We start from the raw sequence: 18,348 nt of genomic DNA, 5'->3' as shown, positions 1-18,348 counted from the left end.
ATCCAAAAGGAGTAGGCAAAGAGAATGGTCGTGTTGACAGGCAAAAAGGTCAAAACCAGATCAGAGTCCAGGAGGTACAGAGTGGCAGACAGGCTCGTGGTCAAGGCAACACCGGGAAGACTAGCAAAAAGTCATAGAAAAGGAGTACGGGGAAAAACACGCTGGTTGACTTGACTGAACATACAAGACGAACTGGCACACAGACAGGAAACAGGGATAAATACACTGGCACACAGACAGGAAACACAGGGATAAATACACTGGTACAGAGAGACAGGAAACACAGGGATAAATACACTGGTACAGAGAGACAGGAAACACAGGGATAAATACACTGGTACAGAGAGACAGGAAACACAGGGATAAATACACTGGTACAGAGAGACAGTAAACACAGGGATAAATACACTGGTACAGAGAGACAGGAAACACAGGGATAAATACACTGGTACAGAGAGACAGTAAACACAGGGATAAATACACTGGTACAGAGAGACAGGAAACACAGGGATAAATACACTGGAACAGAGAGACAGGAAACACAGGGATAAATACACTGGTACAGAGAGACAGGAAACACATTACTATTATTTACAATGACAGCCTCCCGGGGAACAGTGGGTTCCCTGCCTTGTTCAGGGGCAGAACGACAGATTTGTACCTTGTCAGCTCTGGGATTCGATCTTGCAACCTTTCAGTTACTAGTCCAAAGCTCTAACCACTACCTGCCGCCGAAAGAGCTCAGGACCTCAGACTGGGGCGAAGGTTCACTTTCCAACAAGACAACGACCCTAAGCACACAGCCAAGATAACGCAGGAGTTGCTTCGGGACAAGTCTCTGAATGTCCTTGAGTGGCCCAGCCAGAGCCCGGACTTGAACCCGATCTAACATCTCTGGAGAGACCTTAAAATAGCTGTGCAGAGACTCCTGCGTCCAACCTGACAGAGCTTGAGAGGATCTGCAGAGAAGAATGTGAGAAACTGCCCAAAGACAGGTGTGCCAAGCTTGTAGCTTCATACCCAAGAAGACTGGAGGCTGTAATCGCTGCCATCTGAATATTTATGTAAATGTGATATTTCAGATTTTTTTATATATATTTATCTGTATCTGCAAACATTTCCAAAAACCTGTTTTTGCTTTATGGCGTATTGTGATGTCATCATGGGGTATTGTGATGTCATCATGGGGTATTGTGATGTCATTATGGGGTATTGTGATGTCATTATGGTGTATTGTGATGTCATTATGGCGTATTGTGATGTCATTATGGCGTATTGTGATGTCATTATGGCGTATTGTGATGTCATTATGGCGTATTGTGATGTCATTATGGGGTATTGTGATGTCATTATGGCGTATTGTGATGTCATTATGGGGTATTGTGATGTCATCATGGGGTATTGTGATGTCATTATGGGGTATTGCGGTGTCATTATGGGGTATTGTGATGTCATTATGGGGTATTGTGATGTCATTATGGGGTATTGTGATGTCATTATGGCGTATTGTGATGTCATTATGGGGTATTGTGATGTCATTATGGCGTATTGTGATGTCATTATGGGGTATTGTGATGTCATTATGGGGTATTGTGATGTCATTATGGCGTATTGTGATGTCATTATGGGGTATTGTGATGTCATCATGGGGTATTGTGATGTCATTATGGGGTATTGTGATGTCATTATGGGGTATTGTGATGTCATTATGGCGTATTGTGATGTCATTATGGGGTATTGTGATGTCATTATGGCGTATTGTGATGTCATTATGGGGTATTGTGATGTCATTATGGCGTATTGTGGTGTCATTATGGGGTATTGTGATGTCATTATGGGGTATTGTGATGTCATTATGGGGTATTGTGATGTCATTATGGCGTATTGTGGTGTCATTATGGGGTATTGCGGTGTCATTATGGGGTATTGTGGTGTCATTATGGGGTATTGTGGTGTCATTATGGGGTATTGTGATGTCATTATGGGGTATTGTGATGTCATTATGGCGTATTGTGGTGTCATTATGGGGTATTATGTGTCATTATGGGGTATTGTGGTGTCATTATGGGGTATTGTGGTGTCATTATGGGGTATTGTGATGTCATTATGGGGTATTGTGGTGTCATTATGGGGTATTGTGATGTCATTATGGGGTATTGAACTGTGTCATTATGGGGTATTGTGGTGTCATTATGGGGTATTGTGATGTCATTATGGGGTATTGTGGTGTCATTATGGGGTATTGTGATGTCATTATGGGGTATTGTGGTGTCATTATGGGGTATTGTGATGTCATTATGGGGTATTGTGATGTCATTATGGGGTATTGTGGTGTCATTATGGGGTATTGTGATGTCATTATGGGGTATTGTGATGTCATTATGGGGTATTGCGATGTCATTATGGGGTATTGTGATGTCATTATGGGGTATTGCGGTGTCATTATGGGGTATTGTGGTGTCATTATGGGGTATTGCGGTGTCATTATGGGGTGTTGTGATGTCATTATTGGGTATTGTGATGTCATTATAGGGTACTGTGATGTCATTATGGGGTATTGTGTGTATATTGATGAGGGGAACATTTAAAAAAAAAAATACATTTTAGAATAAGGCTTTAACCCTAACAAAATATGGAAAAAGTCAAGGGGTCTGAATACTTTCTGAAAAAGTGACGTTAGCTGATGGATATTATAAGATATCCTTAGTCTGTGTTGATCACAAACCTTATTTTCAGCGTTTATCCAAAACCCCTCCAAAAACCGCATTCATTTCGCCATAGACTTTGGCCAACAAGCCACGGCAGAGTTAATGCCTACAGAAAGATGATTAGTCTGTCTTATGTTATGCTATGCTGTTATTACCCTGTTATTACCCTGTTACTACCCTGTTACTATGCTGTTATGAACTGTAGTCTGTTATAATCTGTAGTCTGTTATAATCTGTAGTCTATGTTATAAACAGTAGTCTATGTTATAAACAGTAGTCTATGTTATAAACAGTAGTCTATGTTATAAACAGTAGTCTATGTTATAAACTGTAGTCTATGTTATAAACTGTAGTCTGTTATGAACAGTAGTCTATGTTATAAACTGTAGTCTGTTATAATCTGTAGTCTGTGTTATGAACTGTAGTCTATGTTATGAACCGTAGTCTATGTTGAACTGTAAAAGCTGTAATTCCTACATATAAGGTTTGTCCAGGGAGACATCAAGACAGAGGACTCTAAGAACATGTATTACCTCAAGAGGTTCATTATGGAGACACTGAAATGTGAGTAGCATTGGCTAATAACGCACACACTGTGCGGTTTCGATCATGAACTCTGCGTTCAGTCTTTATCGTGCACTACTTTAGACCAGGGTCCACTCCCCTCTCCTTCTCTGCCTCTCTATATCCACTGTTGATGATACAGTTACTAGAGGAGAGAGACCAAGTTGAGACGCTGGACCAGGTGGATAAGGTATGATTCAAGGCAGTTTATTTAAAGGTAAAAATGTCTGACAAAGCGTGCGCACGGACCTTATCATTTGGCTCAGAAGGAGTCAGCTGAAAAGGATCCCTAAACAGAGTGTGCAATGGATTTTGTACATAGAATGACGTAGGTTGATTCTTGTAGTTCTGTCTTCTGACTGGTTGGTGAAGGTTGGAGGCAGGTCCTGTCCGACCCTGTGCCGGAGCCTCATTGGTGCTTCTTGAAGTCGTCTGATCCTGGCTCCTGCTCAGTTGACTTGAGTGTGGGGTGTATGTGCGTTGAGATGTATGTGTGTCTGTGTGTGTCCAGGAGTTGAGATAAGGGGAACTGGAACTGACAGTGGCGCAAGAAGGGGTTTGTGTGTCCAGGGATGTCAGTTGAAATGGGTGTGGGGTGTGTGTGCGTTCGTGCGCTAAAATGTATGTGCGTGTCAATGTGTGTGTCAAGAAGTCATGAGATAGGGGGAGATAGGGGGACTGACAGTTGGCGCTTCAGGCTAGGGAGTTTCCCTGCTTTGACAGGGACGCATGTGATAGCTTCAGTCAGACAGATGAGTTTGGTGTTCTACAGTTGCTTATGCGGTTAGCATCTGCTGAGGACAGAATGTGTTTGTGTGTTAATGCAGAAGTATGTTTTGAGCAATAGCCCCCTAAGTCTTAGTCATGGGGTGTGTTTCAATTATAGGGTTGCAGGCAAAGTCTGCTAGGCTATGAATGATTAATATATTAGGGATATACTACACCACCCATCCCTGTCCTCCTCCCCCACCCCCTCTCTCTGAACCCAAACATTTAACTCCAAAATAACCCCGTTTCTAGATCAGTGGTTCTCATATATATCCTCGGTGACCCCCCCCCCCCCCCCAGACGTTTCACAATTTAGCCCTGAACTAGGTGATCACCTGATCACCCGACCTTGAATACCTGACGAGGTTGAATCAGGCGTGCTAGAATACCTGACGAGGTTGAATCAGGCGTGCTAGAATACCTGACGAGGTTGAATCAGGCGTGCTAGAATACCTGACGAGGTTGAATCAGGCGTGCTAGAATACCTGACGAGGTTGAATCAGGCGTGCTAGAATACCTGACGAGGTTGAATCAGGCGTGCTAGAATACCTGACGAGGTTGAATCAGGCGTGCTAGAATACCTGACGAGGTTGAATCAGGCGTGCTGGCTCCGGGTCCGTACCCAGACGGCATCTCGGTGTTGAATCTTGATCATAGTGTTGAGAATAGAGACGTTTACTCCTACTCTGATGGTAAAAAAAAATATATATATATAAAGAAGCTACGCAAGAAACCTCTTCAGTTATAAAAGCAGCACCTAAATGGACAGACATTTCGAAGAGACGAGAAGAAGACCTCACGAGCCGTCCTAAGCAGTTTAAGAGTTATCAGCAGCTTGTCTTGATAATATAAAAATGCAGCGAGTCGGTGGTTCCCGCGCCGTAGACAGGCGATTGATTTAATATGATCAACCCATAAATCATCTAGACCGACATGCAACAGTAGCTCTTGTCATTTTGACCCATCCCTGCTAGTGACGACCATATACACACACACACACACTACCGGTCAAAACGTTTTAGAACGTCTACTCATTCAACGGCATTTCTTCATTCTTTATTTTTTTTTACTATTTTCTACATTGTAGAATAATAGTGAAGACATCAAAACTATGAAATATCTATATTCCCAGTCAAGTGAAATCAATAGATTAGAGCCTAGTGAATGTATTTCAAATGTACTGATTCCCTTGTATGAATTGTAAACTCAGTAAAATCTTTGAAATTGTTGCATATTGCGTTTAATATTTTTTGTTCAGTATAACTAGCATCTCATTCCATACGGTTTATGCGACGATATTTTCTGAACTTGAACTTGTCGCCGTAGCGATCAAGTACGATGGGGTGAATGTGATTGGCTACACCCACTGGTCCCTGCTGGATGGGTTTGAATGGCACAGAGAGTATGATATACGCAGAGGCCTCTACTACGTCGACTTCAACACACACAACCTCAAGAGGAGGCCCAAGACCTCCGCCAACTTCTACAAGTCAGTTTTGGTTTCATTCGTTTTTTGGGGGGGATTGATTGGTTAGATGATACAATTAATAATGATGTTAATAGTGCTGATGATGGTGATGATGATGTGACGATGATGATGACGATGATGATGATGTTGGTGATGATGATGGTGGTGATGATGATGATGATGATGATGATGATGATGATGATGATGGTGACGATGATGACGACGATGATGATGATGTTGGTGATGATGATGGTGGTGATGATGATGACGTTGATGATGGTGACGATGATGATGATGATGGTGATGATGATGATGATGACGACGACGATGATGATGGTGATGATGATGGTGGTGATGATGACGTTGATGATGGTGACGATGATGATGATGATGATGGTGATGATGATGATGATGATGATGATGATGATGATGATGATGGTGATGATGATGATGATGGTGATGATGATGGTGGTGATGATGACGTTGATGATGGTGATGATGATGATGATGATGATGATGATGATGATGATGATGATGATGGTTACAGGAAGTTGATCCAGAAGAATGGTTTTCCCCAGCTGCCCGAGAACAGACCAGCTCAGGGAGTTTTCCCCTGTGACTTCGCCTGGGGGGTGTCCGCCAACTCTATACAGGTCTGTGTGCGTGTGTGTGTGTGTGTGTGTGTGTGTGTGTGTGTGTGTGTGTGTGTGTGTGTGTGTGTGTGTGTGCGTGCGTGCGTGCGTGCGTGCGCGTGCGTGTGTGTGTCTGTGTGTGCGTGTCTGTGCGTGTCTGTGTCTGTCTGTGTGTGTGTGTGTGTGTGGGTAGGTTTGTTGTGGGGCCAGGGTAGAACATGCAAAAGTTAGGTTGGCCAAGCACCAGTCTAAAGTCCCAAGGTGGAATGAACATGGAGGATTATAATGACAGTACTGAGGGTTAGAGTATTGTAATGAGGGTTAGAGTATTATAATGAGAGTTAGAGTATTATAATGAGGGTTAGAGTATTGTAATGAGGGTTGGAGTATTATAATGAGGGTTGGAGTATTGTAATGAGGGTTGGAGTATTATTATGAGGATTGGAGTATTATAATGAGGGTTGGGGTTATATAATGAGGGTTGGGGTATTATAATGATGGTTAGAGTATTGTAATGAGGGTTGGAGTATTATAATGATGGTTAGAGTATTGTAATGAGGGTTGGAGTATTATAATGAGGGTTGGAGTATTGTAATGAGGGTTGGAGTATTATTATGAGGATTGGAGTATTATAATGAGGGTTGGAGTATTATAATGAGGGTTAGAGTATTATAATGAGGGTTGGGGTATTTTAATGAGGGTTGGGGTATTATAATGAGGGTTGGGGTATTATAACGACGGTACTCAGGGTTGGGGTATTATAATGAGTTTTGGGGTATTTTATAATGACAGTACTGAGGGTTGGGGTATTATAATGAGGGTTGGGGTATTATAATGAGGGTTGGGGTATTATAATGAGGGTTGGGGTATTATAATGAGGGTTGGGGTATTATAATGAGGGTTGGGGTATTTTATAATGACAGTACTGAGGGTTGGGGTATTATAATGAGTTTTGGGGTATTTTATAATGACAGTAGGGTTGGGGTATTATAATGAGGGTTGGGGTATTATAATGAGGGTTGGGGTATTATAATGAGGGTTGGGGTATTATAACGACGGTACTCAGGGTTGGGGTATTATAATGAGGGTTGGGGTATTATAATGACAGTACTGAGGTTTGGGGTATTATAACGACGGTACTCAGGGTTGGGGTATTATAATGAGGGTTGGGGTATTATAATGAGGGTTTGGGGTATTATAATGAGGTTTGGAGTATTATAATGAGGGTTGGGGTATTATAATGAGGGTTGGGGTATTATAATGAGGATTGGGGTATTTTATAACGACGGTACTCAGGTTTGGGGTATTATAATGAGGGTTGGGGTATTATAATGAGGGTACTCAGGGTTGGGGTATTTTATAACGACGGTACTCAGGGTTGGGGTATTTTATAACAATGGTACTCAGGGTTGGGGTATTATAATGAGGGTTGGGGTATTTTATAACAACGGTACTCAGGGTTGGGGTATTTTATAACGACGGTACTCAGGGTTGGGGTATTATAATGAGGGTTGGGGTATTTTATAACAACGGTACTCAGGATTGGGGTATTATAATGAGGGTTGGGGTATTTTATAATGACAGTACTCAGGGTTGGGGTATTATAATGAGGGTTGGGGTATTTTATAATGACAGTACTCAGTACTCAGGGTTGGGGTATTATACTGAGTTTTGGGGTATTTTATAATGACAGTACTGAGGTTTGGGGTATTTTATAACAACGGTACTCAGGGTTGGGGTATTATAATGAGGGTTGGGGTATTTTATAATGACAGTACTCAGGTTTGGGGTATTATAATGAGGGTTGGGGTATTTTATAATGGCAGTACTGAGGTTTGGGGTATTTTATAACAACGGTACTCAGGGTTGGGGTATTATAATGAGGGTTGGGGTATTATAATGAGGGTTGGGGTATTATAATGAGGGTTGGGGTATTATAATGAGGGTTGGGGTATTATAACGAGGGTTGGGGTATTATAACGACAGTACTCAGGGTTGCATCAGTCTGTGGCGCCAGTACAGCAAACAGCAGCAGACTGCTCCAGTAAACCCGTAGCTACATATCAACCTCACTGAAACTGCCACAAGTTCAAGTTCATCCTGGAGTTAATATTTGCTCAAATATCTAGTTAAATATCTAGTTAAATATTTAGTTATAAAGGGACACATAGTTTTTTTAATGCTTGGTCATCGCATCTTTTACACATTGAACTTTCTGTTTTAGAAAAAAAAACATGTAACTGTAAAAAGTATGTTTCAAAACCTCTCTGGGATTGTAGGCGTGACCGTACGTTGCTATGGATACAAGCCTCAGCTCAATGGTTATTATCAACCTCTCTGGGATTGTAGGCGTGACCGTACGTTGCTATGGATACAAGCCTCAGCTCAATGGTTATTATCAACCCTCTCTGGGATTGTAGAGGCGTGACCGTACGTTGCTATGGATACAAGCCTCGGCTCAATGGTTATTATCAACCCTCTCTGGGATTGTGAGGCGTGACTGTACGTTGCTATGGATACAAGCCTCGGCTCAATGGTTATTATCAAACCTCTCTGGGATTGTAGAGGCGTGACCGTACGTTGCTATGGATACAAGCCTCGGCTCAATGGTTATTATCAACCCTCTCTGGGATTGTAGAGGCGTGACTGTACGTTGCTATGGATACAAGCCTCGGCTCAATGGTTATTATCAAACCTCTCTGGGATTGTAGAGGCGTGACCGTACGTTGCTATGGATACAAGCCTCGGCTCAATGGTTATTATCAACCTCTGGGATTGTGGGCGTGACCGTACGTTGCTATGGATACAAGCCTTGGCTCAATGGTTATTATCAAACCTCTCTGGGATTGTGGGCGTGACCGTACGTTGCTTTGGATACAAGCCTCAGCTCAATGGTTATTATCAAACATATATCAAACATTATATTATATTTAACACAGGTGATTTTCTACAAATTGGCCACGGTCATAAGGGGGATTTGAACCTACGACTCTGTGGTTATATTCCATCGCTGACCCCACTACCTACTAAGGTCAGCAGCATGGGTGAAAGTAGATGTCATTTCGGATCAGGACCTCCTGTGTGTAACGTTTAAAAAAATTAAAAAATTATATATTTTTTTATTTTACCCCTTTTTTCTCCCCAATTTCGTGGTATCCAATTATTGTAGTAGCTACTATCTTGTCTCATCGCTACAACTCCCATACGGGCTCGGGAGAGACGAAGGTTGAAAGTCATGCGTCCTCCGATACACAACCCAACCAAGCCGCACTGCTTCTTAACACAGCGCGCATCCAACCCGGAAGCCAGCCGCACCAATGTGTCGGAGGAAACACTGTGCACCTGGCCACCTTGGCTAGCGCACACTGCGCCCAGCCCGCCACAGGAGTCGCTGGCGCGCGATGAGACAAGGACACCCCTACCGACCAAGCCCTCCCTAACCCGGGCGACGCTAGGCCAATTGTGCGTTTCCCCCCACGGACCTCCCGGTCGCGAACCCAGGGACTCTGATGGCACAGCTGGCGCTGCAGTACTTACAATTACAAATATAAATCCATATTAAATCAATTTAAATCTCCGTGGGGTTTAGTTGTAAAAAAAATTTAAAAATTAAAATGTGTCATTTTAAACTTTTTACACTGTGTTGCCTTTTATTGTGGCATAAACACAACCGGTTTTCATCTGACTATCAAATAAATCACTTCAAAGGTCTCCCTTACGAGTCTTCGTTCGTCCACTCACAACATAATTCCCGGCTTCCAAACAAGCGAGTTGAAAATAGAAAGAAAGAGACATCTTTTAAAGTCTAAGGACATTTGGCCATCGTCGATTTGTCAGGATTTATGCGTCCGATCATGTCGGCCAATCATCTCTGCCTTTGTTCTCGTTGAACAACAGGCTATTTCTTAGCGTAGGCTCTACCACCTGTTTTCAAGTCCGTTCGATCACATGTTTTTCATGCCTCTGACATGCGGTAATGATAAATAATGGTGATTAGCCGACAGTTTTCATGACATTTCAGTATTAATTATAGTGATTGGCTCATGTTTTACCGGTAGGAAGTACCGGGACTATACTGGACCGTACCACCTTACATTCAACCCTGGTATTTATTTTACAGAGACACCATACTGGACCGTACCACCTTACATTCAACCCTGGTATTTATTTTACAGAGACACCATACTGGACCGTACCACCTTACATTCAACCCTGGTATTTATTTTACCGAGACACCATACTGGACCGTACCACCTTACATTCAACCCTGGTATTTATTTTACCGAGACACCATACTGGACCGTACCACCTTACATTCAACCCTGGTATTTATTTTACCGAGACACCATACTGGACCGTACATTCACCTTACATTCAACCCTGGTATTTATTTTACCGAGACACCATACTGGACCGTACCACCTTACATTCAACCCTGGTATTTATTTTACCGAGACACCATACTGGACCGTACCACCTTACATTCAACCCTGGTATTTATTTTACCGAGACACCATACTGGACCGTACCACCTTACATTCAATCCTGGTATTTATTTTACCGAGACACCATACTGGACCGTACCACCATACATTCAACCCTGGTATTTATTTTACTGAGACACCATACTGGACCGTACCACCATACATTCAACCCTGGTATTTATTTTACTGAGACACCATACTGGACCGTACCACCTTACATTCAACCCTGGTATTTATTTTACTGAGACACCATACTGGACCGTACCACCTTACATTCAACCCTGGTATTTATTTTACCGAGACACCATACTGGACCGTACCACCTTACATTCAATCCTGGTATTTATTTTACTGAGACACCATACTGGACCGTACCACCTTACATTCAACCCTGGTATTTATTTTACTGAGACACCATACTGGACCGTACCACCATACATTCAACCCTGGTATTTATTTTACCGAGACACCATACTGGACCGTACCACCTTACATTCAATCCTGGTATTTATTTTACCGAGACACCATACTGGACCGTACCACCATACATTCAACCCTGGTATTTATTTTACTGAGACACCATACTGGACCGTACCACCTTACATTCAATCCTGGTATTTATTTTACCGAGACACCATACTGGACCGTACCACCTTACATTCAATCCTGGTATTTATTTTACCGAGACACCATACTGGACCGTACCACCTTACATTCAACCCTGGTCAGCAGAAGAATACACATAGTTACTACTCTTAATAATAAACAGGACGAGCCACATGGACACATAGCCTTTGCTCACTATGAAAAACAACACACAATCACTACCCATTATTTGTTTGCCCCCATTGGCCTCCTCTTGCGTGCTGGTGTGTGTGACACAGAGTCACAGTTTATATTTGCTTACACAAGTGGTAGATGCCAGCTGGAAGTTACCATGGTGACAGGGTAACCTTTGCCCTTAAGAAAGAACAGATCAGGATAAACCTGACCAACCGCAGTGTGTGTGTGTTTTCTGTGTGTTTGTGTGTTTATGTGTGTATGTGTGTGTGTGTGTGTGTGTGTGTGTGTTTGTGTGTGTGTGTTTATGTGTGTGTTTGTGTTTATGTGTGTGTGTGTTTGTGTGTGTGCGTGTGTGTGTGTGTGTCTCTGTGTGTGTGTGTGTTTATATGTGTGTGTGTGTGTGTTTAAATGTGTGTGTGTGTGTGTATGTGTGTGTGTGTGTGTGTGTTTAAATGTGTGTGTGTGTGTGTGTGTGTTTAAATGTGTGTGTGTGTGTGTGTGTGTGTGTGTGTGTGTGTTTAAATGTGTGTGTGTGTGTGTCCAGGTGGAGACCACCCCCACCCAGTTTGTAGATCCCAGTGTGTACGTATGGAACATCACAGGCAACGGAGAGCTGAGGAGGTTAGAGGGGTTCCAGGCCCCGGCCTCTCCGCAGGGCACAGCACTGTGCCGACTACGCCACCATCCGCCAGCAGGTCGGAGATCTTCTCCACGTTTATGCACAAAACAAATTACAACGATATGGTGTGAAAGTAATCTCCCCCTCACCCCCACCCCCAACCCCCTCAGGTGGAGGAGATTCGTCGTGTGGGAGTCAACCACTTCCACTTCTCTCTCAACTGGTCCTCCCTGGTGCCCAGCGGCAACGTGACCCAGCCCAACACTACCTTACTAGGGTACTCTAGTCAGTCTCCTCTAGTAGTCAGTCTGTAGTCAGCCTGTAGTCAGTCTCCTCTAGTAGTCAGTCTGTAGTCAGTCTGTAGTCAGTCTCCTCTAGTAGTCAGTCTCTGTAGTCAGTCTCCTCTAGTAGTCAGTCTGTAGTCAGTCTGTAGTCATTCTCCTCTAGCAGTCAGTCTCCTCTAGTAGTCAGTCTGTAGTCAGTCTCCTCTAGCAGTCAGTCTCCTCTAATAGTCAGTCTGTAGTCAGTCTGTAGTCAGTCTCCTCTAGCAGTCAGTCTCCTCTAGTAGTCAGTCTGTAGTCAGCCTCCTCTAGTCTCCTATAGTAGTCAGTCTGTAGTCAGCATCCTCTAGTAGTCAGTCTCCTAGTAGTCAGTCTCCTAGTAGTCAGTCTCCTCTAGTAGTCAGTCTGTAGTCAGTCTCCTCTAGTAGTCAGTCTGTAGTCAGTCTGTAGTCAGTCTCCTCTAGTAGTCAGTCTGTAGTCAGTCTGTAGTCAGTCTCCTCTAGTAGTCAGTCTGTAGTCAGTCTCCGCTAGTCTCCTCTGGTAGTCAGTCTCCTCTATTCTCCTCTAGTAGTCAATCTCCTCTAGTAGTCAGTCTCCTCTAGTAGTCAGTCTCCTCTAGTCTCCTCTAGTAGTCAGCCTCCTCTAGTAGTCAGTCTCCTCTAGTAGTCAGTCTCCTCTAGACTCCTCTAGCAGTCAGTCTCCTCTAGTAGTCAGTCTCCTCTAGTAGTCAGTCTCCTCTAGTAGTCAGTCTCCTCTAGTCTCCTCTAGTAGTCAGTCTCCTCTAGTAGTCAGTCTCCTCTAGTCTCCTCTAGTAGTCAGTCTCCTCTAGTCTCCTCTAGTAGTCAGTCTCCTCTAGTCTCCTCTAGTAGTCAGTCTCCCCATGAGTCAGTCTCCTCTAGTCTCCTCTAGTAGTAAGTCTCCTCTAGGCTCCTCTAGTAGTCAGTCTCCTCTAGTAGTCAGTCTCCTCTAGTCTCCTCTAGTCAGCTCCTCTAGTAGTCAGTCTCCTCTAGTAGTCAGTCTCCTCTAGTAGTCAGTCTCCTCTAATAGTCAGTCTCCTCTAGTCAGTCTCCTCTAGTAGTCAGTCTCCTCTAGGCTCCTCTAGTAGTCAGTCTCCTCTAGTAGTCAGTCTCCTCTAGTAGTCAGTCTCCTCTAGTAGTCAATCTCCTCTAGTAGTCAGTCTCCTCTAGTAGTCAGTCTCCTCTAGTAGTCAGCCTCCTCTAGTCTCTTCTAGACCTCCAGCTATTCTGTTTATTATTATAATTATTATAATATTACAGAACTGTACTGGGCAAAAACAAATATATATAAATGCAACAAAGTTATAGTTCAATAAAAGGAAATCAGTCATTTGAAATAAATTCATTAGATACTAATTGGTGGATTACATCACATGACTTGACAGGGCCGCAAATCAGAATTCGGCTTCATTACATTCAGACAGAAAAAACACCAACTCCATTTCATCAGCTGTCCTGGTGGTTGGTCTCAGACCATCCCTCAGGGGAAGAGGCCGGATGTGGAGGTCCTGGTGGTTGGTCTCAGACCATCCCTCAGGGGAAGAGGCCGGATGTGGAGGTCCTGGTGGCTGGTCTCAGACCATCCCTCAGGGGAAGAGGCCGGATGTGGAGGTCCTGGTGGCTGGTCTCAGATGACCACACAGGGGAAGAGGCCGGATGTGGAGGTCCTGGTCTGATGTGGTTACACTTGGTCTGTGGTTGGGTGTACTGCCAAATTCAATGTTGGAAGCGGCTTATGGTAGTTGTCTGCCAACCATTCTGGTGGACATTCCTGCAGTCAGTCTGTGGTTGTGAGGCTGGTTGGAGGTATTGCCAAATTCTCTAAAACAGCTTTTAATAGAGAAATTAACATTAAATTCTCTGCCAACAGCTCTGGTGGACATTCCTGCAGTCAGCATGCCAATTGCACGCTCCCTCAAAATTTGAGACATCTGTGGCAATGTGCTGTGTGGCAAAACTGCAAATTTTAGAGTGGCCTTTTATTGGCCCCCAGCACAAAGTGCACCTGTGTAATGATAATGCTGTTTAATCAGTTTCTTGATATGGCACACCTGTCAGGTGGATGGATTATCTTGGCAAAGGAGAAATGCTCACTAACAGGGACGTAAAACAAATTTGTGCACAAAATTTGAGAGAAATAATTTTTTTGTGCATATAGAACATTTCTGGGATCTTTTATTTCAGCTCATGAAACATGGGACCAACACTTTACATGTTGCGTTTATATTTTTGTTCAGTGTAGAGAGAAGTGTGTCAACTAGTTATCAAACCTGTAAATAGATTAATCAGGTGTGCTAGTTCAGGGTTGCAAGTAAATTGTAAAATATCTGTAGGTGCCTGAGGAGAGGTTTGAAAAAGGTCTGATTAATTATTATTATTATTATTATTAAACATAACTAAACTGGATTAATTACTGCCTGCTTGGTCTCCATCATTCCAGGTACAAGTGCAAGAGTAAAAACATGGAATGGAGTTCTGAGTGTATCGGTTAACAGTGTGTTGAGAACTCGGACTGGACTAACAGTAATGTTCACTACGTTCCAGGTACTACCGCTGCTTTACGAGCCAGCTGCACCAGGCTAACATCACGTCCATGGTCACCCTGTGGCACCACACACGCCAGCGCTCCAGCCTGCCAGCCCCGATGGAGGCAGCAGGAGGCTGGTTCAACAGGTTGGTACCACACGCCACACACACACGCCACACGCCACACACACACACGCCAGCGCTCTAGAGTGCCAGCCCCGATGGAGGCAGCAGGAGGCTGGTTCAACAGGTTGGTACCACACGCCACACACACACACGCCAGCGCTCCAGCCTGCCAGCCCCGATGGAGGCAGCAGGAGGCTGGTTCAACAGGTTGGTACCACACGCCACACACACACGCCACACGCCACACACACACACGCCAGCGCTCCAGCCTCCCAGCCCCGATGGAGGCAGCAGGAGGCTGGTTCAACAGGTTGGTACCACACGCCACACACACACGCCACACACACACACGCCAGCGCTCCAGCCTGCCAGCCCCGATGGAGGCAGCAGGAGGCTGGTTCAACAGGTTGGTACAAACTAAAAAATGAGGCATGGGAATTCTGTCAATGTGACTCCGTGGAGTCAAGGTACACACACACACACACACACACACGCCACACACACACGCCAGCGCTCCAGCCTCCCAGCCCCCCGTGAACCAAATCCCGAGTGAGATGTTAAGCCCGTGGAGGAAACAAGGCGGAGCCTCTTTTGTAGCAGACAAGTCGTGGTCGTCGTGGTGCTAACTAGCTTGATCCAAACGTTGGGTTCTATTCAATCAGATCCGCTTTAGTGGAGGTGGAACTGCATTGTGGCTCCCGTGTGTGTGTGTGTGTGTGTGTGTGTGTGTGTGTGTGTGTGTGTGTGTGTGTGTCTCTGTGTGTGTGTCTCTCTGTGTGTGTGTCTCTCTGTGTGTGTGTGTGTGTGTGTGTGTGTGTGTGTGTGTGTGTGTCTCTCTGTGTGTGTGTGTGTGTGTGTGTGTGTGTGTGTGTGTGTGTGTGTCTCTGTGTGTGTGTCTCTCTGTGTGTGTGTGTGTGTGTGTGTGTCTCTCTCTGTGTGTGTGTGTGTGTGTGTGTGTGTGTGTGTGTGTGTGTGTGTGTCTGTGTGTGTGTGTGTGTGTGTGTGTGTGTGTGTGTGTGTGTCTCTCTGTGTGTGTGTGTGTGTGTGTGTGACCTCCACGGAGTCACGTTGACAGAATTCCCATGCATCTTTTATTTAGTTTGAACACTTGAATGTGAGATGTAATCTACACCTCGATCAGGCTGATAGAAATACTCATTATTTAGTTATTAAATTATTTTCTATTTGAGCGTCATTATTTCTACAACAATAGCCTACACTCTCCGAAAGATGCTATCCAGAACCTTAAAGGGTTCTTCGGCCGTCCCCATAGGAGAACCCTTTGAAGAACCCTTTTAGGTTCCAGGTAGAACCCTTTTTGGGTTCCATGTAAAAACCCACATGGAAACCCAAAAAGGGTTCTACCTGGAACCTAAAAGGTTTCTACCTGGAGCCCAAACAAAATGAGTTCACCTATGAGGACAATCGAAGAACCCCTTTCTGAACCCTTCCTCGTTCTGAACTTCTAACGCGACCTGGTGTTGCAATGTGACACTGATCAAGAGCAGCTGTTCAGCGATTTGACGGGATCACCGCGGCCAAAACATCAGCAACGCGGTAGTAACTTGGTATCCGAGTCGCGGACACCGCCAAAACATCAGCAACGCGGGTAGTAACTTGGTATCCGAGTCGTTAGTTCCACTTCAGCCCGGGGACAAGGGAGTAACCACGCTCATTCCATAGAAAACAGTTACCTGTTCTATATATTTCTATTCTCCTTAGGCTACTACACTGTTTAGTGATGATTGCGTCGGGTCCAACAGGCGCTGATCACGTAGCTAAACACGACATGTACAAATAAGTGGATTCGGCCTTACTGAATACCTCAATGACTTTCTACGTGGCACCATCATAGGATACCACCTTTCGACCAAGTTAGTTCGTCACATTTTTGCCCAGCTAGAGGTGCCCTGTTGTTGCTCCTGGAAACATCTAGGAGCAACAATGGCTCAGCCGCGAAGTGCTTGAGGGCCACACAAGCTCAGAGAATGGGACCGCCGAGTGCTGAAGCGATGCGGTCCTTGGTTGCAACACTCACTACCGAGTTCGTCGGGATCTTCGTTAAATGGGTTTCCATGGCCGAGCAGCTGCACACAAGCCTAAGATCCCCATGAGCACTGCCAAGCCTTGGCTGGAGTGGTGTAGAGCTCGACGCCATTGGACTCAGTAGAGCAGTAGAAACGTGTTCTCTGGAGTGATGAATCATGCTTCACCATCGGATGCCAGGAGAACGCTGCCTGCCCTAATGAATAGTGCCAACTGTAAAGTTTGGTGGAGGAGGAATAATGGTTCGGGCTAGGTCCCTTAGTTCCAGGGAAGGGAGATCTTAACACTACAGCATACAATGACATTCTAGACAATTTTGTGCTTCCAACTTTGTGGCAATTTGGGGAAGGCCCTTTCCTGCTTCAGCATGACAATTCCCCCACGCACCCATCGAACACCTTTGGGATGAATTGGAACGACGACTGCGAGCCAGGACTAATCCACCAACATCGTGTCCCGACCTCACGAATGCTCTTGTGGCTGAATGGAAGCAAGTCCCAGCAGCAATGTTCCTACATCTAGTGGAAAGCCTTATAGCAGCAAAGAGGGGATCAACTCCATATTAATGCCCTTGAGTTTTGGAATGAGACGTTCAACGAGCAGGTGTCCACATACTGTCGGCCTTGTATTGTGTGTGCGTGTGTGTGTGTATATCGTACAAACCAAAATCATATGAAGCTCCAATACATCCAAAATAAAAGCTCCATCTAGGGGAAAGCCTTCCCAGCAGAGAGGATATCAAAGCCACCACTCTTACTATATAACACGTCACAGAGATATCAACATGTCCTACAACACACCTTCTTAATAACAATATTTTCTAAATTAAGGAAAGTATTTTTCTTTTTTTTTTAAACATATTATGTTTCTTTTCAAAAATAATAAACACGTTTATGAAAGAATCTAACAGGTTTTTGGTTATCGCCAGTTAACACTTGTTCTCATGGATATGGTTTTATATAAATAGTTCCTGTGAATAATGATATTGTTTGACAGGGACACCGTGGTGGCGTTTGTGGACTACGCTCGGCTGTGCTACAGAGAGCTGGGTCCCCATGTCAAGATGTGGATCACCTTGAACGAGCCCAACGATGAAGATGACGTGTCTCCGATGGAGGGCCACCAGCTGCTGAGGGCACACGCCCTGGCGTGGCGAGCCTACGACCAGGAGTACAGACACACACAGGGGGGTCAGGTCAGTGGGATCACACACACACACACACATATATATATATACACACACACATATATACACACACACACACACACACATATATACACACACACTCACACACATATATACACACACACACACAAATATACACA

The 18,348-nt window shown here is 44.4% G+C and overlaps 1 protein-coding gene across 1 annotated transcript in view; it reads left to right on the top strand.

Annotated features, from left to right (window-relative positions):
• Positions 1–18,348, top strand: part of kl (klotho) — a 51,696-nt gene that overhangs the window by 11,039 nt on the left and 22,309 nt on the right. The window contains 8 exon segments of the mRNA XM_065023997.1: positions 3,193–3,272; positions 5,367–5,529; positions 6,056–6,161; positions 11,952–12,050; positions 12,052–12,102; positions 12,197–12,303; positions 14,869–14,997; positions 18,019–18,217. Coding sequence (XP_064880069.1) covers positions 3,193–3,272; positions 5,367–5,529; positions 6,056–6,161; positions 11,952–12,050; positions 12,052–12,102; positions 12,197–12,303; positions 14,869–14,997; positions 18,019–18,217 — 934 coding nt within the window.

The sequence above is a fragment of the Oncorhynchus nerka genome, linkage group LG10 (genome assembly GCF_034236695.1).
Source record: "Oncorhynchus nerka isolate Pitt River linkage group LG10, Oner_Uvic_2.0, whole genome shotgun sequence".
Classification (NCBI taxonomy): Eukaryota; Metazoa; Chordata; class Actinopteri; order Salmoniformes; family Salmonidae; genus Oncorhynchus; species Oncorhynchus nerka.
The sequence above is the reverse complement of the archived record's forward strand: the minus strand, read 5'-3'. Positions and strand labels throughout refer to the sequence as shown.